General features: G+C 37.7%; 1 protein-coding gene across 1 annotated transcript in view; it reads right to left on the bottom strand.

Annotated features, from left to right (window-relative positions):
• The window catches only part of CPNE8 (copine 8), a 170,923-nt gene that overhangs the window by 132,167 nt on the left and 15,304 nt on the right, over positions 1-23,452 (bottom strand). Inside the window, exons 2-3 of the mRNA XM_024575726.4 lie at positions 14,414-14,454; positions 10,781-10,827 (exon numbers count right to left, since the gene is read on the bottom strand). Coding sequence (XP_024431494.1) covers positions 10,781-10,827; positions 14,414-14,454 — 88 coding nt within the window. The remainder of the gene's footprint in view (positions 1-10,780; positions 10,828-14,413; positions 14,455-23,452) is intronic.

Raw genomic sequence — 23,452 nt, 5'->3', positions numbered from 1 at the left:
TGTTTTTTAGGATCTTCTACTTTCAGAAATGAACCTAAATTATGAACCATAAAAAAAGCACACCTTGATGATGTCACTATAATTGTCACACATAAAATATAGAAAGGACTAAACTCTATCAATTTTTAAAATTAGATTATATAATGTTAAAACCTTATTTAAAACATGTTAATATTAAATCATACTCTAAAAAATAACAATGTTTTAAGGAATTGTTTTTCACAATGTCTGTGCTTGCTATGAACCCTGTGACTAGTAACATGTTTTACCATCTGAGAAGGAAAAATTATAAAGTGGACTCAACTTATCCACGAGGTTTGTACTGGGGATTATGGGTTGATTTTATCCCAAATTAGTTAGTTTTAAATTTATGTAAGACAAAATATTTTTAAATAAATTGGGCAGATTATTTTATTTAGTTTAAATTAATTGTTTTAAATTAGGTTGCCAAATTATTTTAAATTGTTATTTTATTTAGTAAATAAATATTTATTTCTATTGAAATGTATTCTATGAAATGTATTCATACCAACCCTGACGTTTTTGAATATTTAAAAGCAGTTTTCACACAAATGCGCAGTAAATGTTGTCAACTGCCATTCATTAAAAAGTAGGCAATAATGTATTTAAGAGTAGCTTTTAATAAATTTCTTAAAAATTGTCCAAATTAATGATTCCTAGACTTTTAAAATAATCATCAAATTCTATAACTGCCTTTTTTAAGGTTTTGAAACATACTTTCTCCCCTTCCTGAAATTATTACATAAGGCAGGCACCTGAAGGCAGTTTCTTAAATTCTCAGTGCTAATTTTCATGAGTTTTATTTAGCTTAATTTTTTTGTTGATAATTTTACAGGAAAATAGATACATTGCAAAGCTCAGTCTGATAATTATTTCCATTCAAAAGTGGTCACAACAAACTTTTATTATCTGTCAATGGTAAATCAGGTTGTTTCAGACAAGTCTTCCCCTCAGAACTAGAAAAGTTGAAATAATTTTTTGGAGGTACCAGAGAGCTAATACGAAATTGTAAGTTGTGTAAACAAACCTGGGGAAAAAGGGTGTTGTAGGTTCCAGCATCTAAAAGAGAGCAGCCACACTGAGCAGAGTTCTCCATGTTCTTGTCCAACCAGAGAGGACCACGAAGGGTTAAAAACTCCACCAAGGGGGTAAATTTCTTTCCACTTGCCAACATATTTAGTTTTTTTGATAAGGTGGTATTTAAAAAATACGGCAACAAAGGCTTTAAGTTGGGACCCCAAAAGGCTATATCAAAGAGTAAGAATAAATCAATCAGAAAAGTCTCTATGGTCAATATTCAACAAAAGGGGCAGGAGCATAAAATGGGGTAAAAATAGCCCCTTCAATAAATGGTGTTGGGAGAACTGGACAGCTCCATGCAAAAAAATGAAACTACACCACCAACTTACACCATACACCAAAATAAACTCAAGATGGATAAAAGACTTAAATGTAAGTCGTGACATCATAAGAGTCCTAGAGGAAAACATAGGCAGTAACATGTCAGACATCCCACGCAGCAATACCTTCACCTATATATCTCCTAGATCAAGGGACATAAAGGAAAGTATAAACAAATGGGACTACATCAAATTAAAAAGCTTCTGCACCGCTAAAGAAAACATCAGCAGAATGAAAAGGGAACCAAATATATGGAAAACTTATTTGCCAATAATACCTCAGACAAGGCTTTGATCTCCAAAATATACAAACAACTCATATGACTCAATACCTGGAAGACAAGCAATCCAATTAAAAAATGGGCAAAGGACCTGAACAAAGACTTCTCCAAGGAGGACATACAGAGGACACATAGATATAAGAGAAAATACTCAAAATCACTAGCCATCGGAGCAGAGCAATGTAAATGGAAACCACAGTGAGATACCACTTCACACCAGTCAGAATGGCCATCATTAACAAATCAATGAACAACAAATGCCGACAAGGATGTGGGGAAAAGAAAACCCTGGTGCCCTGTTGGTGAGAATGCAGATGGTGCAGCCACTGTGGAAAACAGTATGGAATTAAAAAACTAACGATGGAACTGCCTTTTGATCCAGTGATCCCACAGCTGGGATTATACCCTAAGAATCCTGAAACGCCAATTTAAAAGAACCTATGTTCACAGCAGCACAATTTACAATAGCCAAGCACTGGAAACAGCCTAAGTGCCCGTCAGTAAATGAGCGGATCAAAAAACTGTGGTTCATTTCCACAATGGAATACTACCCAGCAGAAAGAAAGAAGGAACTCCTACCCCTCATGACAGCATGGATGGAACTGGAGAGTATTACATTAAGTGAAATAAGCCAGGTGGCAAAAGACAAATACCATGTGATCTCACCTACAAAAGGAACCTAATAAACAAAACAAACGAACAAGCAAAATAGAAACAAAGACATGGAAATAAGGAAAAAAAGGACAGTGACCAGAGGGGAGGGGGAAGAGGGGTAATGGGAAGGACCTAGTCAAGGAACACATATAAAGAACCCATGGTAATGGGCAACAGAGTGAGGACTGACTGAGGGAGGAGGGTGCATAGGGCAGGGGAGAGCAACGGGGGAAAATTTAGGACATCTGTAATTGAACAATTAAAAAAAAGAAAGAGCACATTAACAACAATAACACTAACAACAACAACAACAACAAAAGCTTTTCTCTAGAGGAATGAAGCTCAGCTTCGAGTCATTCAAAACTTTAACTGAAATAAGGTGAATTTTTCATAGCTTGGCCGTCTCCCCAGAAGCAAAAGTAAACCCCCTGTGGAGATACAGAAAATCAACCAAAGTCTCAAGTTACCTCTAGTTTATCCTATTCAATTTTTGAGCAATTATTATCATACATGAGAACTTTTGCCTCCAGCCCTAATGGAGTTACTTTTAACAGACCAACACTCCTGCTGAGGACCACAAAAGGTAGGTAAAATACAAAAACTTATTGTTTGGTATTATTGCAGGATGCAGAGGCAGCAAAGAGTTGATGGGCCCAATGCTGGAGAGAAGGAAAGTTAATTCATGTTATACAACTTTTACTTGGACCAACTAGTGATAAAGAAAAGAGACAGTTCAAATAAAAATGGAGAAGAGACAATGCAACATACAGATAATGTATCATAGAAATGTACAGGTGAAGCCTATATGATCCCATTAACCAATGTCACCCCAATAAATTTAATTTTTAAAAAAGTGAAAAGAGAGAAAAGCAAAGCCAGGGAATCTCAGCATATTGACACAGCTAATAGGCTTCCACTTAGCCTTATAAACTATGGGCAACTTACTTTAACCCACAGCTTCTTTTTGTTTGTTTGCTTGTTTTTATTTTTTTATCGTTGTTCGGTTACAGTTGTCCCCCCTTTTTCCCTATTGCTCTCCCTCACCCCACCCTCCCCACTCCCACAGTCATCCCCACCCACTGTCCATGCCCATGAGTCCTCTATTAAGCCACAGCTTCCAATTATTTGTGGTCAGGAATATTTGTAAAACTATTTTATGTCCTTTTCTAAACAAAACAATTTCAAGGCCAACCTGCAGTTCTCTTTCTAAAACATGTATGACTGACATTAGAAATCTAAATAAGTGTATACAGTATTTTCTTAAGGACACGCAACATATTTTTGCTAACATAGTAATGCCTTACGACTGACTAAACATTCCATAGAATATGTTGGTTTTACGAAGTTCTTCCATCCACGTGCTGCACAACCGTTCTCATAAGAGAGCATCAAGTGACCTCTGTTTACAATCCCCTCAATCAGTCACAGTGGAGAAACCGTAATACCTGTAGTAGGAATCCTTCGAGTGTCCACTACAGAAATAAAGTCTGTACAGAGCAAATGCACAGCAGTATATTATAATTAAAATTGTTTTTTTAAAAAGAGAAAAGAAAACCCAACCAAACGAAAACAGTCACTCGCTCTGCAACAGTGAAGGCAGTGGCCGTCGCCCTGCAGGACCCTCCGTGGTGTTGCCTAGAGACTGTGGGGAGCTTCCCTTTTCCTTTATCAATAACTAGAGATGGTTTACTGTAACATTTCTACAGAACAAAAAGGGGGAAATGAAATGAATATCCCCTAAGCTGTAAGACATAAATAGCATGTCACAACAGATGCTGTAATTCAAATTCCCAAATATGTTGTTAAAGGCAAAAGGCAGCACAACGAGCATTAGGTTCTCAGAACTAATTAGCATACCACATGAATGTCCTCACATGAGAAATGTGACCTTTGTACCAAATGACCCGAAGGCATTCTTCCAACTCAAATTCTGAAAGCATGAAAAACATGTGTCCATGTCTGAGGGTATCCTCAAATGTATCCCTTCAACAAATATTAACGGGGCGCCTTCTAAAAATGAAGCCCTATCCGAAAGTCTGTAGTGTAGGAGCTTGACCTTTAAGGAGCACTGAGTTAAGAAGTGAAGCTAAGACATACAAGAAAATAGTTCACAAAGAAGTCCTTGATGTCTGTTGAATGATAGAAAGCGGAAGGTAACAAGGACCAGAAGAAATATATGGAAGTTATGGAATTTCAAAGGTGCAAGAAGGAAGTTCTAGTTGTAAAGGCCATGAAAGACTAGCAGGTGAAGTGACATTTCAGCTGAGCCATAAAGAATCTTCTCATGCTCTCTGAATATGGGTGTGTTTATCTCTTGCACATAGATTATTCAGTATGGAGATGAATAAATGTCAAAACAGCTCGATGCCCATGGAATGGTACAGGAGCAGGGACAGTGGCAAACTGTAATAAATCAGCATGTGGCAGTGGCTTTGCCTCCAAACTACAATCACTGCGGCTTATAAACAACTTCAGCTTGCTCTCTTTCATCACAAACTAGCTTAGGAAATGTTAAATGTTTAAAAATAATTCACAAAATAGATTACCAATGGATAAGTAAAATCTAACTCAAAGTAGGTAATTGCAATATTTTCAGAACCCCTCAAACTCAAGTGCACATCCTTAGGGAATGTTACTTTGCTATTTCCACTTGCCACTAAAAGGTTTTCATATTTTCATAATTCATGGCACTTAAGTATCATTTCTAGCTCCAAAATTATTATGCACTAAAATATAATTTTAGTTTTAAAAGATCTCATTACTTTGAGAGCTTTTGATAATTCACAATCATTATTACATAGAATTTTGGAAGATATGTAGGTAATTCTAATAGTGTCAGACTTAATTTTTAAATTGCAGATTTTATCTATAGAATAAATTTAAATATTTTTTCTATCATTTTATTTGGAACACTTATTTCAACATATTTTAACTGCTTTGTATTTTTTATTCCTCCTTATAATCTAAAAGTAATTCATCCCAGGACATTAAATCATGTGGCTACTCACTACATAGTTTTTCAGAATACCTCTAAATTCAAATACGAACAGCACACTATATTATTGACCTAGTGTCCATACCTAGCAGTCAGTAACTTGATTGTATAAACATAATGAAGGTCCTGGAAAACTTTTCAACTGTACTGCATGGTTCTTGAGGTAGAAATATCGTCCATTTTAAAATTTTACCCACCACTACAGCTACATGATAGCCACCCAATATAGGTTAAATTGATAAATGGGGAGATATACTTAAAATTATTAATCATCTATGATACTGTTTTACTTGTTTGATTCCAAATATTCTGAGAATAATCATTGAAGGAGTTCAAATCCAGCTTCCACAAGGTGAGGGACTCAGGCATGTGAATTATTTTGAGCTGAAGGCAACTGAGGCCACCTAGGCCTATGAGAAACTTTTACCACTCCCTTAAAGAATTTTAGTACGGGCCCCTGCCCATTACAGGAATGTGCACCAGAAGTAACTTTTTATGACCTGCCTATAGGGCAGAAAAAATTTTAATTACTGAGCATGTGTGCTTCTTATCAGCCTGCAATGAATGACCTTCCTCCTCTCTGAAGCCTGGAGGTGCGTCATCCTTAGCTTGGAATGTCACATATACTTCATCTTTCCTCTCTGTCTCTGAACCTCTCATGTACGCTGGGTCTTTAACTCTCTCATGTACGTGGGATTCCCATGTGTACATATGTAACTAAATATGGACATTTTCTTGTATTAATCTGCTTCATGTCTATTTGATTCTTAGACCAACTGAAAGCACCTAGAAGCCAGAAGAAAGTTTCTTTCTCCCCCACATTATTATCCTGGTTTTTGCTATTATCTTATAAAATAATGTTCGATACTTGAAAGATACTTGATACAATGCGTTAGAAAACTCTTTTTGACTCTACACCACCATAAAATCACAGATTCACAAGGAAATTGCAGCTAATCAAGTGCAACTCCTTACCTGAGGCACCAGTCTAACACGTGTGTGAATACAGGACCACCATGGCAGTCACAGGACACAGTTCTAAAAAACCCATTCTACTGTGTATGGGATACTCCAAATGTCACAAATGTCCTCCTCACAGAGGACCTCATAATGCCTCTTTGTCCCTCGCCCCTTTGGACCAAATTTTTTGTTTCCCTGTTTTTGTCGTTTCAATGCCGAGTAAGTATACTCCAATTTCTAAGTAAAAATACTTCAAGAATTTGAGGACAATTATGACTATTCACAGTCTGCATTTTCCAGGTTCAACATTACTTCATTGAAATGGCATGGCTTCCACACTGTTCTTCAAGATGACAGCCCTCCTTAAATACATACTTGGCATTTCAAAGGTCTCAAATATAGAACTGAAAAATAACAGTCTACATTTGCTCCCATCAAGGCAAAATACAATAGTGTTCGATTGAATCACATGAAATTACCAACGCAACCATTTCTGACCTACAAAAATGACAATTTCATGGAGCTCAGCATAACAGCATTTCCTTCCTTGACGTGAGCACTGCGCATCCATCAAGGAGCCCTCAGATTGCATTAGCTTTTTAGCAGCTGTGTAACACCACAGCTTCATATTAGGGTTGAGGCCAAGTAAATCCCGTAGGTCATTTTCCCATCAACTGCTCAGCTTCAGCAATGAATTTCACAGAATTTTATAGTGCAGGAATTTACATACCTGTCACCTACTAGTTTTGTTATGCTTATAAAAGTTTTTCGATCTCTTAGAGTCCCAATATATTCTTAATCATACAGTTCTTACTATGTGCCAGACATATAATCCTTATCAGTGGTGCACATTTCATCCTCACAACCACCACGTGAGTTAGAACCTTATCACCATTCCGCACGTGACAGAAGGGGCGACAGAGACACTGAGAAGTCAAGTGCACTCCCTTAATCAGTATATCACACTGGCTCTCAAAATATGGAAACTGTCTTTCTAAAATGGTTTGGGGTGATTTAATAATATACACAGTGTATTTCTTTTTTTTACCCCGTGTCCTTTAACCAGAATGTTCATTTTAATTATGATGTGTCTCAGCGTGGGCCTCTTTGGGTCCATCTTGTTTGGGACTCTCTGTGATGCCTGGACTTGTGTGTCTATTTCCTTCACCAGATTAGGGAAGTTTTTGGTCACTATTTCCTCAAGTAGGTTCTCGATACCTTGCGCACTCTGTTCTGCTGGTGTTCCCATGATGCAGATGTTGTCGTGCTTCATATTGTCCCAAAGGATGTTTAAGCTCTCCTCATGTTTTTAAATTATATTTTTTCTTTTTACTGCACTGCTTGGGTGTTTTTTTCTACCTTGTCTTCCAAACCACTGGTTTGATCCTCTGCTTCAATTGACCTACTGTTTATTCCTTCCAGTATTTATTTATTTCAGATATTGCATTCTTTATTTCTGACTGGTCTTTTTTTATGGTTTCTATGTCTTTTTTCATGCTGTTGAGTACCCTTATAATCATTACTCTAAACTCTATATCTGACAAATTGCTTGCCTCCATTTCATTTAGTTCTTCTTATGGTATGGTCTCTTGTTTTTCATTTGGGGCCTATTTCTTTGTCTTCCCATTTTGGCTGCTTCTTTGTATTTGTTTATATATATTAGGTAGATCTGCAAAGATTCTGGTGCAGACTTAGGTCAGACACTATCCATGACTGGCCATGGGCAACCTGTTTGGAGTTATCAGCGATCCACAGCTTGTAGTTTCCTATGCTATGCCTGGCTGTGTGCAGAAAGAACCAGGCTATGCACCCAGGCCAGGTTTTACCAACACCGGGCTTGGGGGAGGGTCAGCCAAAGTTTCAGAGCTCCCAGGGATCCTCCTTTGCTGTTAGGCTTAATGACTGAAATAGCCTCCAGCTGTACTCATCAGCCTGGCTTAAACTCCAGGGTAGGGCAAGAGGGATTCCTGCAGGTGGGGCTATTGCTTCCCCTCAGGCTCGGAGGGCAGTGCTCTGCCTGAGAAAGATGGCTTCTGCAGTATGGGGAATGACTCAGCACAGGGACCCTGGAGGCTGTTCCTTCAGTTCTCTCCCCAGAGCCACCAATCCCTGACTCTCCTCATGCATCTCTAGTCCACTCTGCCCTCCCTCTGCCGCAGCCCAGGGTAAGTGGGATTCTCGTTGTGATGAAGTGGTTTCTTCCGTATGTCCTTGGTTATAAGGCTTCTCTCCAGCTAGTGTTCAGTTGGTTATTCAGGATGATTTTTCTTTAATTTAGTTGTAAATCCAGTTTGGTCCTGGGAGGACGTTAGGATAGCTTCTACCTCCTCTGCCATCTTGGGTCTGCCCCAACATGTTCAATAAGCTGCTAAATGCAAGGGATTTTAGCTACAAAATGCTTGTCTCTTGTATCTGGCACATCCTTTCTATTTTTCTAGATCATTCGTTAAGTCTTAACATTTTTAATTCTTTTGAAATTTTGTCTATTGAAATTGTTTCTTAACTGGTATCTCTCCATATTGTCCATCTGCTTCTACCCACGCTACGTGATTCTGCGTCCTATTTCGCATCAACTCCTCAACTTCTACTTTGTTTTTATACCCCCTATGAGTATTATTTCCTCTTACTAATACTTTCTATCCCTTCAAAGAACAAAAAATAAATATGTAAATTATTGTTCTCTGTTTTCATTTTTAAATTATGCCATTTTTCTTAAATAGCAGGTTTCCCTCTCCTACTGTCTTTCCTTTAGAGTCAAGTTTCTAAAAATTAGTATAGAGCCCCAAAGATCAATTTATCAAATGTCTTTCCATCAACAAAACCAGAAAGTAAAGGTTGGGGTCAGATAAGGATTCTGCAAAGCAAGGTGGTCTAATAGCAGAGGCTCTGGAGCCAGCTGGCCTGGGTCGAAATCTCTACTCTGCTTTCCTCTTAGGGTTGTTGTGCAAATTGAACTAGTCAATATATACATAAAGGTCTTAGAACACTATTCATTATTAGTATTACAAAAGACCTTGTAAATTAAGTAAGAAATTTGTATCTCATTGCTTAGGCAACAGGAAAGCCTCATCATTAGGGAGCTGCATGGGTCAAGATGCCTGTTCCTGGACCTATGGATTCTTATCTCAGTTCCTAATTGGTCCCTCAAGTAATGTTATTTTCTAAATTCCACTGGGAAATGCTCAGACTTATCTAGCCTGACCTGTGGTCATTCGGCAGACCCACTGCATTGTCCCAGGCCTTTGAGAAAGGGAACTGTAGAGTGAACAACAAAAGAAAGCATATTTTTTTAGGGAAATAGTCAAAGGAATAATTAGAGGAACAAGAGGGGACATAGGCTCACAGGAAGACAAAAGACAACACAGGTCTGAATGAAGGATGTGGCTTATCTTAGATATTTTTTACGAAAAAGAATTTATGACACTGGATAACTGACTAAATGAGGAAGGCGTGGGAAAGAAAGTCAAGGATGGCTGTAAAAAATTGCAGTTTGATATTGTGGCAGGTGATGTTATCAGCTACCTTTGGAGTACAGAATAAGCAGGCATGGTGGGTTTACACTTGGATATGTGGAGTGTCACCTAAACATCGAACGACAATATGGAAATGTACAAAAGCAATTAGATAGTAGAAAGTATCCTCAGCATCCCACCTACCCGTTATCAGCAGAGACACTTTTGAATTGGTTTATTCTCTCAGTTTTCAGAATAAATTACAATGATCTATTCTTACCCTCTATCTCACAATTGAGACACATTGGTATTATAAAATGGCTGGATGCAAAGCAATCTGTGGTAATAAATAGCATGAACCTCACTAGGGATAGCGCACCAGCAAGTGTAACCTCATTAAGGCAATGCACTAAATTCCTGAGGTAACCAGCACCACAAGCAGATGGAACGGCCTGTTATTAAAATATGCCCCTCGTCCCTCCAGCACTCATGCTTCTGTTTGACGTACACCAGAAAATGAATTAACTAAAAGAGAAATTCTGGCTCCTCGCTGTGGCTCTACTAAAGCATAATTGCATTAGGAAACTGAGTTTCTACTTTATTTTCAAATAATATTGTTATTAAATGCCAAAAAGCAGGTGGTAGTTGATATCGTACATATACTTCAAGCCCTTTAAAGTGAAAGTTTATGAAAATCTGCAGCTGACCTCTAACAGTGAGACTATGTCCACAGACTTCAATTACATAAGAACTGCAACACATTCAATTTACTTTGGACGGAGGAAAATACAAGTTTCAGGGCTAGAATATTCCACAGGAAAGTCATAAATCAGCCAAATATTCAGGATTATTAAAAATAAAACACAAAGGTTTCTTTCACAAAATAAAGAGGAAATGCAATCTTTGGGTTCAGAAAGGCTTAAAATAACTAAAAACAGGAAAGAATCACTTTCATCAAATTGTAACTCATACCATAACTTCCAGCACAGAGATTTTTGAAAAAATTTTAATTCTTACCTCTCTCCATTCTTTATTTCCAACTCCTTGTACATACAAGACACAAACTACAAAAGATGAAAATATACATATAAATGTCATTTATAAACATCAGATACGAATGTAATAATTTATTTTTCAACTGTCTGAAACAACATCAAAATTAATTCCTAGTTCCCAGCCCAACTCTTGCAAGAAATTGCTAGTAAATCAATGTGACTGAAATTTTTTGTAAAGAAACAAATGAAAAACTATGTCACATTTCTAGAACTTAATTATATAAAAAGCTTGGTTCGTAAAAAATATAACAATAATTTACTAATGGCTTCTACATTATACTACAGATGTAGACAAATTTTAAAACTGTAGTTTAACAGTTTGATATATTTCAGTATGTTACTAGGCACAAATCAGGAATTTTTCCTACATACCTACTGTGCTCAAAGCCATTTTAGAAAGGACAACCCAGAGCAAATAATACACTGTATTCAATTTTTTCAACTCCCACCCTCAATGCAGGAATACCTCATTTTATTGTACTCTGCAGATATTGCATCTTTTACAAATAAAAGGTTTGTGACAACCCAATGTTAAGTCTACCGGCACCATTTCTCCAACAGCATTTGCTCACTGTGTGACACTTCAGTGATTCTCTCAATATTTCAAACATTTTCATTATTACTAGATTGGCTCTGGTGAGCTGTGATCAGTGATCTTTGGCGGTACTGTTGCAGTTGTTTTGGGGGAGCCAATACAAGATGATGAACTTAATTGATAAATGTTGTGTGTGTTCCGATGGCTCCACTGACGATTCCCTGGTCTTTCTCCCTCTCCTTGGGCCTCCAGCTTCCCTGAGACGAAACAATATTGAAACTGGGCCAAGTAATAACCATACAGTGGCCCCTAAGTGGGAGGAAGAGATGTACATGTCTCACTTTAAATCAAAAGCTAGAAATGATTAAGCTGAGTCATGAAGGCATGTCCAAAGCTAAGATCGGCCAAAAACCAAGCCTCCTGTGCCTGTTAGCCAAGTTGTAAATGCAGAGGGAGGTTCTTAAAGGAAATTAGAAGTGTTATTCCAGTGAACACACAAATGGTAAGTAAGTAAAACAGCCTTATTGCTGATACAAAGTTTTAGTGGTCTGGACAGATCAAACCAGCCACAATACTCCTTTAAGCTAAAGCCTAACCCAGAGCAACTTCCTAACACTCTTCAGTTCCCTGAAAGGCTGGGAGAGTTGTGGGAGCTGCAGAAGGAAAGTCTGAAGCTAGCAGAAGTGGGTTCATGAGGTTTAACAGAGAAACCAAATCCCTAACATGTAAGTGCGAGGTGAAAGAGCAAGTGCTGATTTCGAAGCTGAAGCAAGATGTCGAGATCTACCTACGATAATTAATGAAGACGTTGACTCTAAACAACAGATTGTCAATGTAGGCAAAACGGCCTTATTTTGGAAGAAGTTGCCATCTAGAACTTTCATGGTTAGAGAGGAGAAGGTGATGTCTGGCTTCAAAGGACAGCCTGACTCTCCAGTTAGGGGCTAAAGCAGCTGGTGGTTTGAAGTTGAAGCCAATGCTCATTTACCATTCCCCAAATCCTAGGTCCTTAAGAGTTATATTAAATCTATTCTGCCTGCGCTCTGTAAACAAGGCCCGAATGACAGCACATCTGTTTACAATGTGATTTGCTGAATATTTTAAACCCACTGTTGAGACCTACTACTCAAAAAAAAAAAGATTTCTTTCAAAATATTACTGTTCATTGACAATGGCACCTGGTCACCCAAGAGCTGTGCGGGAAATGTACAATAAGATTAATGTTGTTTCCACGCCTGCGAACACAACATCCATTCTGCAGCACATGGACTGAGGAATAATTTTGATTTTTAGGTCTTATTATTTAAGAAATAGATTCCATAAGGCTGCCGTAGATGGTAATTCCTCTGGGAAGAGGATCTGGGCAAAGTAAATGGAAATCCTTCTGAAAAGGATCCACCATTCTCAATACCATAAAGGACATTTGTGATTCCTGAGACACAGTCAGAATATCAACATTAACAGGAGTTTGGAGGAAGTTGAGTCCAATCTTCATGGATGTATTTTGAGGAGTTCATCACTTCAGTGGAGGAAGTAACTGCAGATGTGGTGGAAATAGCAAGAGAACTAGAACTAGAAGTGGAGCCTGAAGATGTGACCGAATTGCTGTGATCTCATCATAAAATTTTAACAGATGAGGAGTCGCTTCTTACGGATGAGAAAAGAAAGTGGCTTCCTGAGATGGAATCGACCCCTAGTGAAGATGCTGTGAAAACCGGTGAAATGACAAAGGATTTGGAATATTATGTAAACTTAAGTTGATGAAGCAGCAACAGGGTTTGAAAGAACTGACTCCAATTTGAAAGAAGTTCTACCACAGGCAAATGCCCCCAAACAGCATTGCGTGCTGCAGAGGAACTGCTCAGGAAAAGAAGAGTCAGTTGATGGGCAAACTTCATTGTTGTCTTACATTAAGAAATTCCACAGCCACCCCAGCCTTCAGCAACCACCACTCTGATCAGTCGGCAGCCACCGACGTCCAGGCCAGACCCTGCGCCAACAAGATTACTACTCACTGAAGGCTCAGATGATGACTAGCATTTGTTAGCAAGAGTATTTTTTAATTAAGGTATGTACATTTTTTAGACATAATGCTATTGCATAGTTCATAGATTACTGTATGGTGTAAACTTGACTTTTATATGCCGTAGGAAACCCCAAAATCCATGAGACACATTTTATTGCAATATTTGTTTTATTGGGGTGGTCTGAAACTAAAAGACAATATCTTCAAGGTACACCTACATTTGTAAACAGGTAGGAAAGCCTGTCAACCACAAAGGAAAGGTGCAAATGGGAGATTAAGGGTTTGGGTTGAAGATTAAGGAATTAAAAAAGAGTCCCATCCACTTGCCGGATGAGCCACAGAAAATGTAATGCCCACAAATCATAATGTCATTTCCTGACAAGAATTTGAACATCTGACAAAACCTTTCCCCTGTAATTAAACCATGTTTTTTTCATACATTCGCAGAGGTGAAGAGCTGTTGGGTATGAGCTTCTAAATACTACAACACTTGTAAACACTAACTGATTTATACATTAATTCTGCTGTTTTCTAATTCAAACTATTTTTATTATTTTAGACATTATCTCTAATTTTCAAAATCTCTAATTAGCCAAAAATTCAGCTCATACAAGAACATGTTATATATTTCATTTAGTTATATGTGCCTTATATATGGCTTTCACTTACAAAAAAAAAAAAAAAAGGAAAAGCATTACTCTATGACTACATTACTTAAAATCATGGCCCATTATGATTGTTTTTCAAATACAGTTTGCACCATATGGCCACACTATGAAGCTGCAGTTTCAAAGGTGAGCTGTCCCACACTGGGGTCGTCTGCGCCTTCACTGTGTTCTCAAAATGCTAAGCAACTTCCTCTCCAGGCGAGTCCTGCCCAGAGAGAAGAGCATGCAGAGCTAGAGACCATTCCCATTCTTTCTTTTTAGGCTTTAAAACAAACATTTAAACAAGAACTATAAGTTTCATACGAGTTTTGAAAAATCAGAAAGTAAAATAGGTGGACTTTCAAAAGCAAGTAAACAGATACTTACTTGGATCAGATTTAGAAAATGTGTCTCTGTCGAGAAGATTTCTGTTGAATAAAACAGAAAATGTTAGATGAATATAAGGCCAAAATATATACGTACACAAATATTTATATATTGTATGTAGTATATATACACACACACATACACAACCAAATAAAAACTCACACAGATCTGCCTGTATTTATTCAAAAGTCATCACTGGAATTTGGGAAGCTAAGGGCGGTAATTTTTTCAGCCTTGCAGTGCAGTTAGCTAACAAGACTTTCCATATTCTAAGATGAAAATTGCCTTGAGAGAATTAACTGTTTTTGGTTTCCTTTTATTCCTTCATTAATGAGAACGTGGATACTCAGAAATGTTTCCTGAATTGAATGGTGAGTTTTTACTAAAGCAAAATCGTGTGGGATTCACAGCGCATGATCACACGAGTCCACACAATCAGAAGGCAACAGCGAAGCACAGTACCAGCTGCGTGACACCCACCCTGATGAGTTCTGTGTTTGCTCAATGGTTTGGGAATTTAAGATGAACGTGCAGCTCTTGCTTGAAGATTCTTCCCAGTAGAGGAAGGGATTAAAAACATAGACAAGGCCATTTTAGCACCTATTTATTCTTTTTTACAGATATTTCCGCCTCTCCCACAGAGTAAAAATGGAAAATCAGAAAACAGGAAAGGCTGGATTTCTCTGGGATTGGACTACACTCTTTACTCAATGATAGCATGCAGTCCTATGCTTCATGCTCATAAGAACCCTGAGTAATAAAAAAGTTAAGTGCATTATGCTCTGAATAATAAGGCAGTCAATTATTATAAAAATATTTATCTAAAACTAATTTCTCCTAAAAAGTGATCATTTGAAGCTATAACCTTTTCTGAAAAACTTGGCTGTCCAAACTGATTACTTAAGGTTCTAAAAGTTAAATTTGTGCTCTATACTCATCCTCCATTAACTGGTAAAATTTATAATAGCTAAGTTATATTTCTATATTTTATACTTATAAGAATCCCATCTTTAAACTGTCTTATTCCTCCACCAGAAATACTACTCATGTCCATTTATCTGTACTGTCCTTGGCGTTTGAAAGGCCTTCTGTTTTCACATCAGTCTGATTACCTTGTCTTATTTCAGATTCTCAAAATTACCACTTCTATTACATCACTGTACACTGAGAATATTTAGAAAAAAATAGTTAACAGACCAATGCAGCACATACCAAAATAATGAGATTATGTCTTGAAATATTCTAGAAAGAAGGAAAATTATGTCAGACATATGTATATTTGGAATTAAATCAGGTTCAAAGGCACCAGTCAGAAATCAAATTAAAATAACCTTTCTGTCCCCTAAGCAGATACCGTGACTGCAGCAACGTTTGGTAAACAGTAAATTAAAACATTTTCATTTGAGAAATTACTGTGATATATATTCACAAAAAGCGGTCATCTCTCTCCACTTAGGAAGAAATTCTGCAGCCCTTCCAGTGTCTCCAGCTTTTTAATTCAGTGTCCTTAAAAAATGTGTTTCAACTTTCTTTCACGTTTTGTAAATATCAAGGCAAGATGACAGTGGAGAAAACTGCAGTGTGGTTGGGACCCAAAAATTATCTTATACACATTTTAACCACAAATATGAAATAACGAATTTCTATCAACACAGAGGTAAATATTCTTAATCACAGACTTTACTGGTAACATTGTTTCTTCCAGCCTTTAAGATTCATAACACATGATGGTAAAGTCAAAAACAAAGAAACAAAAAATCTTTGATCTTTTATATGATGAGAAATAAAATTCCATCAACTCTTCATAATTTAGTCCTTGAAATTTACAATTTAACTTTCCCATTGCTGTCTGATGATAAATTTCATCTGTACTTTGGTCCTATGAAGGTAATAAGATGTTACCTAAATGTTATCTAATGTCTAGCTGGAAGCCTGAAATAGAAATAGATAAGCAAGAATCTAGTAACATCTTTCCGGGACCACCCAGGAGAAAGACTTCCCTGGTACCCAAGTTTCTATTCAACCCTCATAGACGGTAGTCCCTTATGACAGAGACTGACTCATCGAGCCATCCTCCCTTCCTGGCAATAGCCAGCTAGCTCATCCGATAACCCTGGCTCCTCTGATTTTATGTTCAAGTCACCTTTGGATTTTAGGATAGTTTCCCATGTAATTATTGGCACAGAACTGTGCTAAGTGGCCAACAATGAATATTACAGTTTTCTTGATGATTCTAGTTTTTATTCTCATTTGGTATTCCAAGACCCATACTGAGCAGCCAGTTAGCCCTTAAAATGACATCTCAGGTTTGTCTTCCTCTACCTGGAAAGTAGCAATTCTCTTTAAACTTCAGGGCAATTCTGCAAGTATTTTTCAAGCAAATATTCTAGGCCTGCAAGCTAACTAAGCATTTGTGAAGATAAAATAAATATTAAAGACATGGTTTCTTATTTCAGGAAACGTAAGTTTTACTAGGAAGACCAACTCACAGAATAACTAAATAGCAATACTGGATGGTGTATACAGTAACAATTTATTACAGGAAGAAGGAATGATAACCTAAAAACACTCAAGTTGATTCAGCCACAACTGAATAAAAAAAAAAATAGGTACAATGGTTAACTCATATTTCAACCATTTAAAGAAATACTAGAATAAACAATTTATAGGTATGTCTATATAATTAATATAATCTAAACAGGTATTTGGCTCAAGTTTCCTTTTCTGTTATATGTGTATATAATGATACTTTATTAGTGGAAAATTAAAACTCCTAATTCTTACTTAAAATGAGCATAATAACATGGTCTATTAAGGTAGATGTGATTTGTGAGTTAAACTAAAGTTGTAGATGTGCTTCTAATTCTTTCCTACTTAGTAAATGAAATCACCTAATAAATACTGTTCTTAGTGTGATAATATTGAAGATTTAAAAAATGCTTTAAAAGAAAACTAAATATCATTATTCTAATACAGATGCAATTTGGAAAAGAAAATATATTTGGTATATATTATGAGTCTTAAACCTGATAGCTTCAGGTTAAAGGCGATCGTACCATTTGTGACCCTTTAAAGGGCTCACTTAACAAAATCCACAATATACTTGTTTTATGGAATCAGTCCTCACACTGAAGGTCTGAAGTGTGTTCTAAAAAAGCACTGCTAGCTGAGGCCAATGGAGCTTAAACAATACGTAAAGGGGCCTACTGCTCTACCTGGAGGAATTGTGCTATTTAATTTTTAATAAGAAAAAAGGCATAGCTTATAAATAGAGCCAAACAAAAACTTTTCTGTTTAATTTTCCACAGCAACCAAAACATGACCTACTAAACAGAGTCCACCAATGTCTTATCACTTCGCAGGCACTGCCCAGCATGCACTTCCCACATGTGGACAGAGACCCACAGCTCTGCATCACATAATCTTCCCTGAAAATTGTTCTGTGTCTGTCAGCCAAATGATTCCGGTTTAGATCAAAAGTTAGGAAATGATTAGGGCCTTTCTATTTGCATGTCATGCAGTGTGGTCTCAGGTCCACTGATGACCTGCAAGGTGTTTACCGAGTATCTCTTGGAACCCAGCACACCACAGGATTGCACGTAAGCAAGGGCTCCACAAGCACCTGCTGTGTGAATGAATGGTTTCAGTATCCAAGCAAAAGTATCGGCTTTTTATACTTTGGATGTGGCAATGTGTTTTATCGAGGAAAGACACGTAAAAGAGGAAGGTGCTATTCATGACCTTTGCCCTGATAAGTTATCCATTAACTGGAAATATTTGAGAGTGACTGACTTACAGGGATTGGAAACAAGCCCCATGCCACTGGGCCACCATGTCCAGGGCCCTTACTTTGGCCATTATATTGTTTTATGGATTGGAATTTGGAAATTCTTGGGGAGGGGCGGGGCGGGGGTTGGGTAGAAGAGATCTGTGCGTGTATATACATTTTTAAATACACGTACCCACAAAGTTATTTTCAGGGTTTTTTTTTAGTATGTTAAGAAAAATGTTTCTTGACATACTAAAAGAAAATCGATCAAATCTGGAAGTGATTTGAATGCAAAATTTAATCCCTTCATTTATTCATTATTTTATTCATTAAATAAACATGACCTCTAGAAAGTTAGCATACACATTTAAGGAAAAAATATTTTTCCTGAAACTACAATTTCTGCCGCAAGGGGAAACACTGTGCACAGGTGAAAAGTAAAGCTTTAAAATGAAAAGAATAAAGTATTTGAAATGGAAGCTTACTGAAAACTCAGAGTCAGCCAGCATCTAAGATACCAAGTAATTCTGAAGGATGGAGTCATTGGGAAGCACTTAAGATTATCTGGCTTTCAAGAAAAGAAGAATAGACTTTCAGATTTGAAGTTGTGCAAATAAACTAAAATTCACCTCAATAGCTTCCTCTCATACCCGAGCACACACATAGAACCTCACCATACATGGTATATGTGTGGTACATGGTACATGTTACCCCACAAGAACTAAGAATAAAATAAACTTTAAGATAGTCTCACTTTTTGCTGAAATGAGTTATTTAAAGTATTTATTCATTAGTACTATTGAGCTAAAAATGTCAGCGATAAAAATAACAGTTTCAACCTTTGCATGGGTTGAATTTGGTTTAGATACTAAAGGAAACTTGAAGGGAAGGTAATTAACAATGAAAACGTTCATGATTCTCCTGAGGTATTCACCTATGACTGATGTTCTTAAAAATTACTTCAAAGGAAACCAAGGTTTTTTAAAAAATCTGACGTGTCAGAGCTCTGATTTTCCTGAACTAAGGTAAATAGCAGAACCCACTGGTTTCAACTATTGTTACATTTAAAACAAAGGTACAGGAGCAGTCCCTGATTTCAGCTGAAGAGGAGAAATGTAACATTTATGTTAACAAAATTGAGCAGAATAAAGAGACTAAGAACAGAATATGGTCTTCTTAAAAATCTAAAACATACATACAAAACTAATCTCACCATCTTTTCCTCCATGTTCTAGCTCCTCTATATCCTGTCTCAGTGACGTGGCAACTGTGGAGGGCAGAATGATGCCCCCCCCCCAAAACATATTAGGTCCTAATCCCTGGAACCTATAAATATCATTTTTTGAGGGGGGGAGGAGGTATGTCTTTAAAGATATGATTAAATAACAGACCCTGAAATGAGAGATGATATTATCCCGGGCTATATGAGTGGGCCCTACACACAGTCATATATGTCCTGATAAGAAGACGACAAAGGGAGATTTGACACAAAGAGAGGAAAAGCCAATGTGAACAGGGCTGAATGAGATTCTAGACTCTGCCGTTGATGACTGAAGCTGTCCGGCCACAAGCTGAAGTACGCCAGCAGCCACCAACAGCTGTAAAAGACGAGGAACGGGTGGATTCTCCACCAGAGCTTCCAGAGGGAGAGTGGGCCACCCAACACCTTCATTTCAGCCAAGCGATACTGATTTCAGACTTCTGGTCTCCAGCACTGTCAGAGAATAAAGTTCTGCTGTTTTAAACCAACAAATGTGTGATGATTTGTCACAACCACCACAGGAAACTAATAGAGCAACACTGTCTGACCCACTTGTCTTCCAAGGGAGAACCAAGTCATCCTCCCCTTCCTCTCTCCCTCTCTCTTAATGCATCCCCTACTGTGGCTTCTGATTCCAAGTCCCATCTACTTCCCAGACCTTACAGCCCTTATCTGGCCTTCCTGCATCCTGTCTCCCAGTTCATTTATGAAGATGCCTCCAAGAGAAAAGTTTTCTACAGTAAAACCTGACCAAAGGGCTCCCTTGTATAAAACCCACTACCACCAGAAACTCCAAACTCCTTAATACAGCACTAAACACATCTGCCACATTCTAACCCCAGCTTTACCTCCAGCTGCACCTCCATCCACGCCACATATCATACAGACTCTGCTGCTGAAATTTCCTCATCAAACTCGTTCCTTCTGCGAAGTGTGAACCTCTTTCACCGTCTCCCCACTGCCGTGCCCTGGGCAGGTAGAACTAATTGCTCTCTTTCTGTGTGTCCCACCATAACCAACAGGAAACTATATCACAAGTTCTGCACCTACTATTCACTTACTGGACCAGGTACCAGGCACGGAGCTCAACACTCTAAAAAATCATTTCATTTAACCCTCACCATAATCCTAGCAAGTAGCAATTATGATCAGAATACATTTCCCAGATGAGATAATACAATGCAGAGAGGTTAAATAAAGTGGCCAAAATCACAAGCAGAGTATATGGTCACAGTGCATTTCCGTAAATTTTTGATTAATTTTTAACTCTGATTTTTGTATTTGTTATATTGACTGGCTATATTGTTGAGAATGAAATGAAATGAACTGCAGATAATGTCATCATTCAGCATCACTTTGGAAGTTCCAGGAAATAAAATATAAAATAAAAATGATATAATGTAAAGAGAAAAATTTAATTACTACTTGCAGAAGATTTAATTTTGTACCTAGAAAAAAATAAGAAAACTAACTAATAAAATATTTCAACATTAGTAAGATAATTCAGTACAGTGATTGGAGGCATGATGAATATATGAGTCAATAATTTTCTGGGTCTCGACAGTTAATACCTGTCCTGTCCAATTCATACATTTCAGTAGTTGTCTGTTGTCTTCAATTGCTGAAGTGTGTGAGGGCTGTGCAGCTCTCTCTAATTATAACCTCGCTCCAGTACCCCATGTTACCGTGAAAGCAAGTCAAGGACAAAATTCTGCCAACAGGGACTCAAAACAGTCGTGCAATATGCTCCACAAACGTAATCAAGTTCAAATCCTCTGTGCTTTTAGGAACAGCAACTTAAGGCAGATGCAACAATATTCTGGTGACATTAAAGAAATTTATGATGAAAATTTGCAGATGTTCAATGGAGCCCAGAGTCAGAAACATAACTGACCTATGGGAAGAACTAAACAAGAACAGAACAGAAGTGATGGTAAATCAACAGAAGCCAGCACCGTGAGGCAAGGGGCAGGGCTGCAGGGATAGCAGGCAGCAAGACCACAGGGCAGGCCCCGCAGCAAAGGGGCGTTACTGCGACTTCCCTGTGGCACGCAACACCGACATTTTAACAATGAAGGCTCTGTGGATGCAGCAGAGAAAGCAGGAGGGATTTCCTGGGGTGGCAGCTGAGGTCATTTGCTCAGAGGGGTGCACTGGAGTTCCTGCCCCGAGGCAGGCAGCACCAGGCTAGCAGACAGGAAGCCAGGTTCCAGTATGAATTCCTGAAGATGGGATGTTCAAGGAAAAAAACTGTCCCTCTTGTGTGGTTATCAACATATGGATATAAATGATACGTGCCTTTTATATATAACTAAATATGCGGAGAGAGATATCTGGTTGGTACGATCTACCACCGGGTTGAATTTGGGATGACCTGAACGTTCCCCTTTGTCTTTTTCAGTGTTGCCTGTCTTGGTTCTTTGTGTGTTTTTACAATGAGCACGTAGCCCTTTTGCGACAAGTATACTATCTTTTAGAGAGCCTGCACGATCGTCACGACGTGGGTCCACTGCTTTTCAGCGGTTTCTGTTGAATGCCTGTATAAAAATAAGAGTTCCTTGCTAAGGGACAGGAACTTTCTAAATACTTTATCATGATGTCATAGCATACAATCCCCATAGCAACTATATGAGAAGGAGTTTCTATCTTCATTTATAAACCAAAGCACAGAGAGATTAACTTTTTTTACCTGAACTCTCATACTTGGTAATATATGAGCTGCCTTCTAAATCCAGATGTTTCCATCTCTAAACGTGTACTCTGCTCCTTAATATATTACACCATTACACTAGTTATGTTACAACACTTGAGATTGTGTATCATCATTTTCCTCAATCCTTCCTCCCGCCTACTCTAAAAGCAGGAACCACTTTTAGTTCACTTGCTAACAGAGGGGTGGGCAATGAGCTTGCACATATTTTGAACAATTAGCCAGATCAGCAGTCTGTCGGGATTTATTACTTCTCCCAGAGTCAATGCATGATATTTGTAGGTGGCAAACACTTGTCCAAAAACTATGAGCTGATGATTCTGATAGGTCTGCCCCAAAGTGAAAGCTGAAAGTTAACACTACTCTGTCCCCAATATCAGCTCAGATGTTGCTACTTTCCAAGCACCACTCCCAAAATACACTGGTCACATTACTAGGTTTTCTGTTTCTCGATTAGCTGTTGAACAATAAATATACTGCTTCTATATCAATCTTTATCTATAAGCAGGATTGTCTTGATTCAGCTCCCTCTAAGATTAATCAGTCAGTACACAGCTATGCCAATGAGAAAAACAATATGCCTATAAAGGCAGGCTAGGTTGGCAGGGTTTGGTTTGGTTTTGGCCTCCATATTTTAAGTAACATTTTCTGTAATTTCTTTGGATCACAAACCACTGAACAATTCAAATGTCTTTAAGAGAGATCTGAGCTTTGCAGAATGAATAGTACAATTTAAACACAAGGAATTAATCTGGGAAGAAAATTTGTTTGTAAGCATAAATGACCACCCAGCTGAAACAGAGAGACTGAAAACAGTCCTCTAGTATGCATCTGTTATCCTTGTCACAAATGATTAGAGCAGGAATTTGTCCCTGACTCAAAAATACTCATCTAGGTCCAAAAAAAACAAAAACAAAAAACCCCTCAGTAGCAACTATGAACCCATTGTACATGTAGTTCTACAAATCCTAAAAAATCACAGTGAAATACAAGTAGACAATTGTTCATTCATGCCTCCCTCATCCTGCCTTTATACAATTGATTTTTTTTCAAGTCAATTAATATTACACTCCTTCCTGCATTTATGTCTTCTAGTTATGTTCAAATTTCTGAGATGTTCAACTGTCCTTTTATCAACTATACATTGAATAAATAATTATTAGACACTTTCTATATGCAAAACATTGGATTAGATACAAAATAGAAGCAAAGATGAACAAGACACAGTTTCTGTCCAATGGGAATTTGTAATTTATTAATTGCGTAATACCTTCAAATATTCACTCAACAAACACTTAG

Source organism: Desmodus rotundus, chromosome 3 (assembly GCF_022682495.2).
Source record: "Desmodus rotundus isolate HL8 chromosome 3, HLdesRot8A.1, whole genome shotgun sequence".
Lineage (NCBI taxonomy): Eukaryota > Metazoa > Chordata > Mammalia > Chiroptera > Phyllostomidae > Desmodus > Desmodus rotundus.
This window is presented reverse-complemented; position numbering and strand designations above follow the sequence as displayed.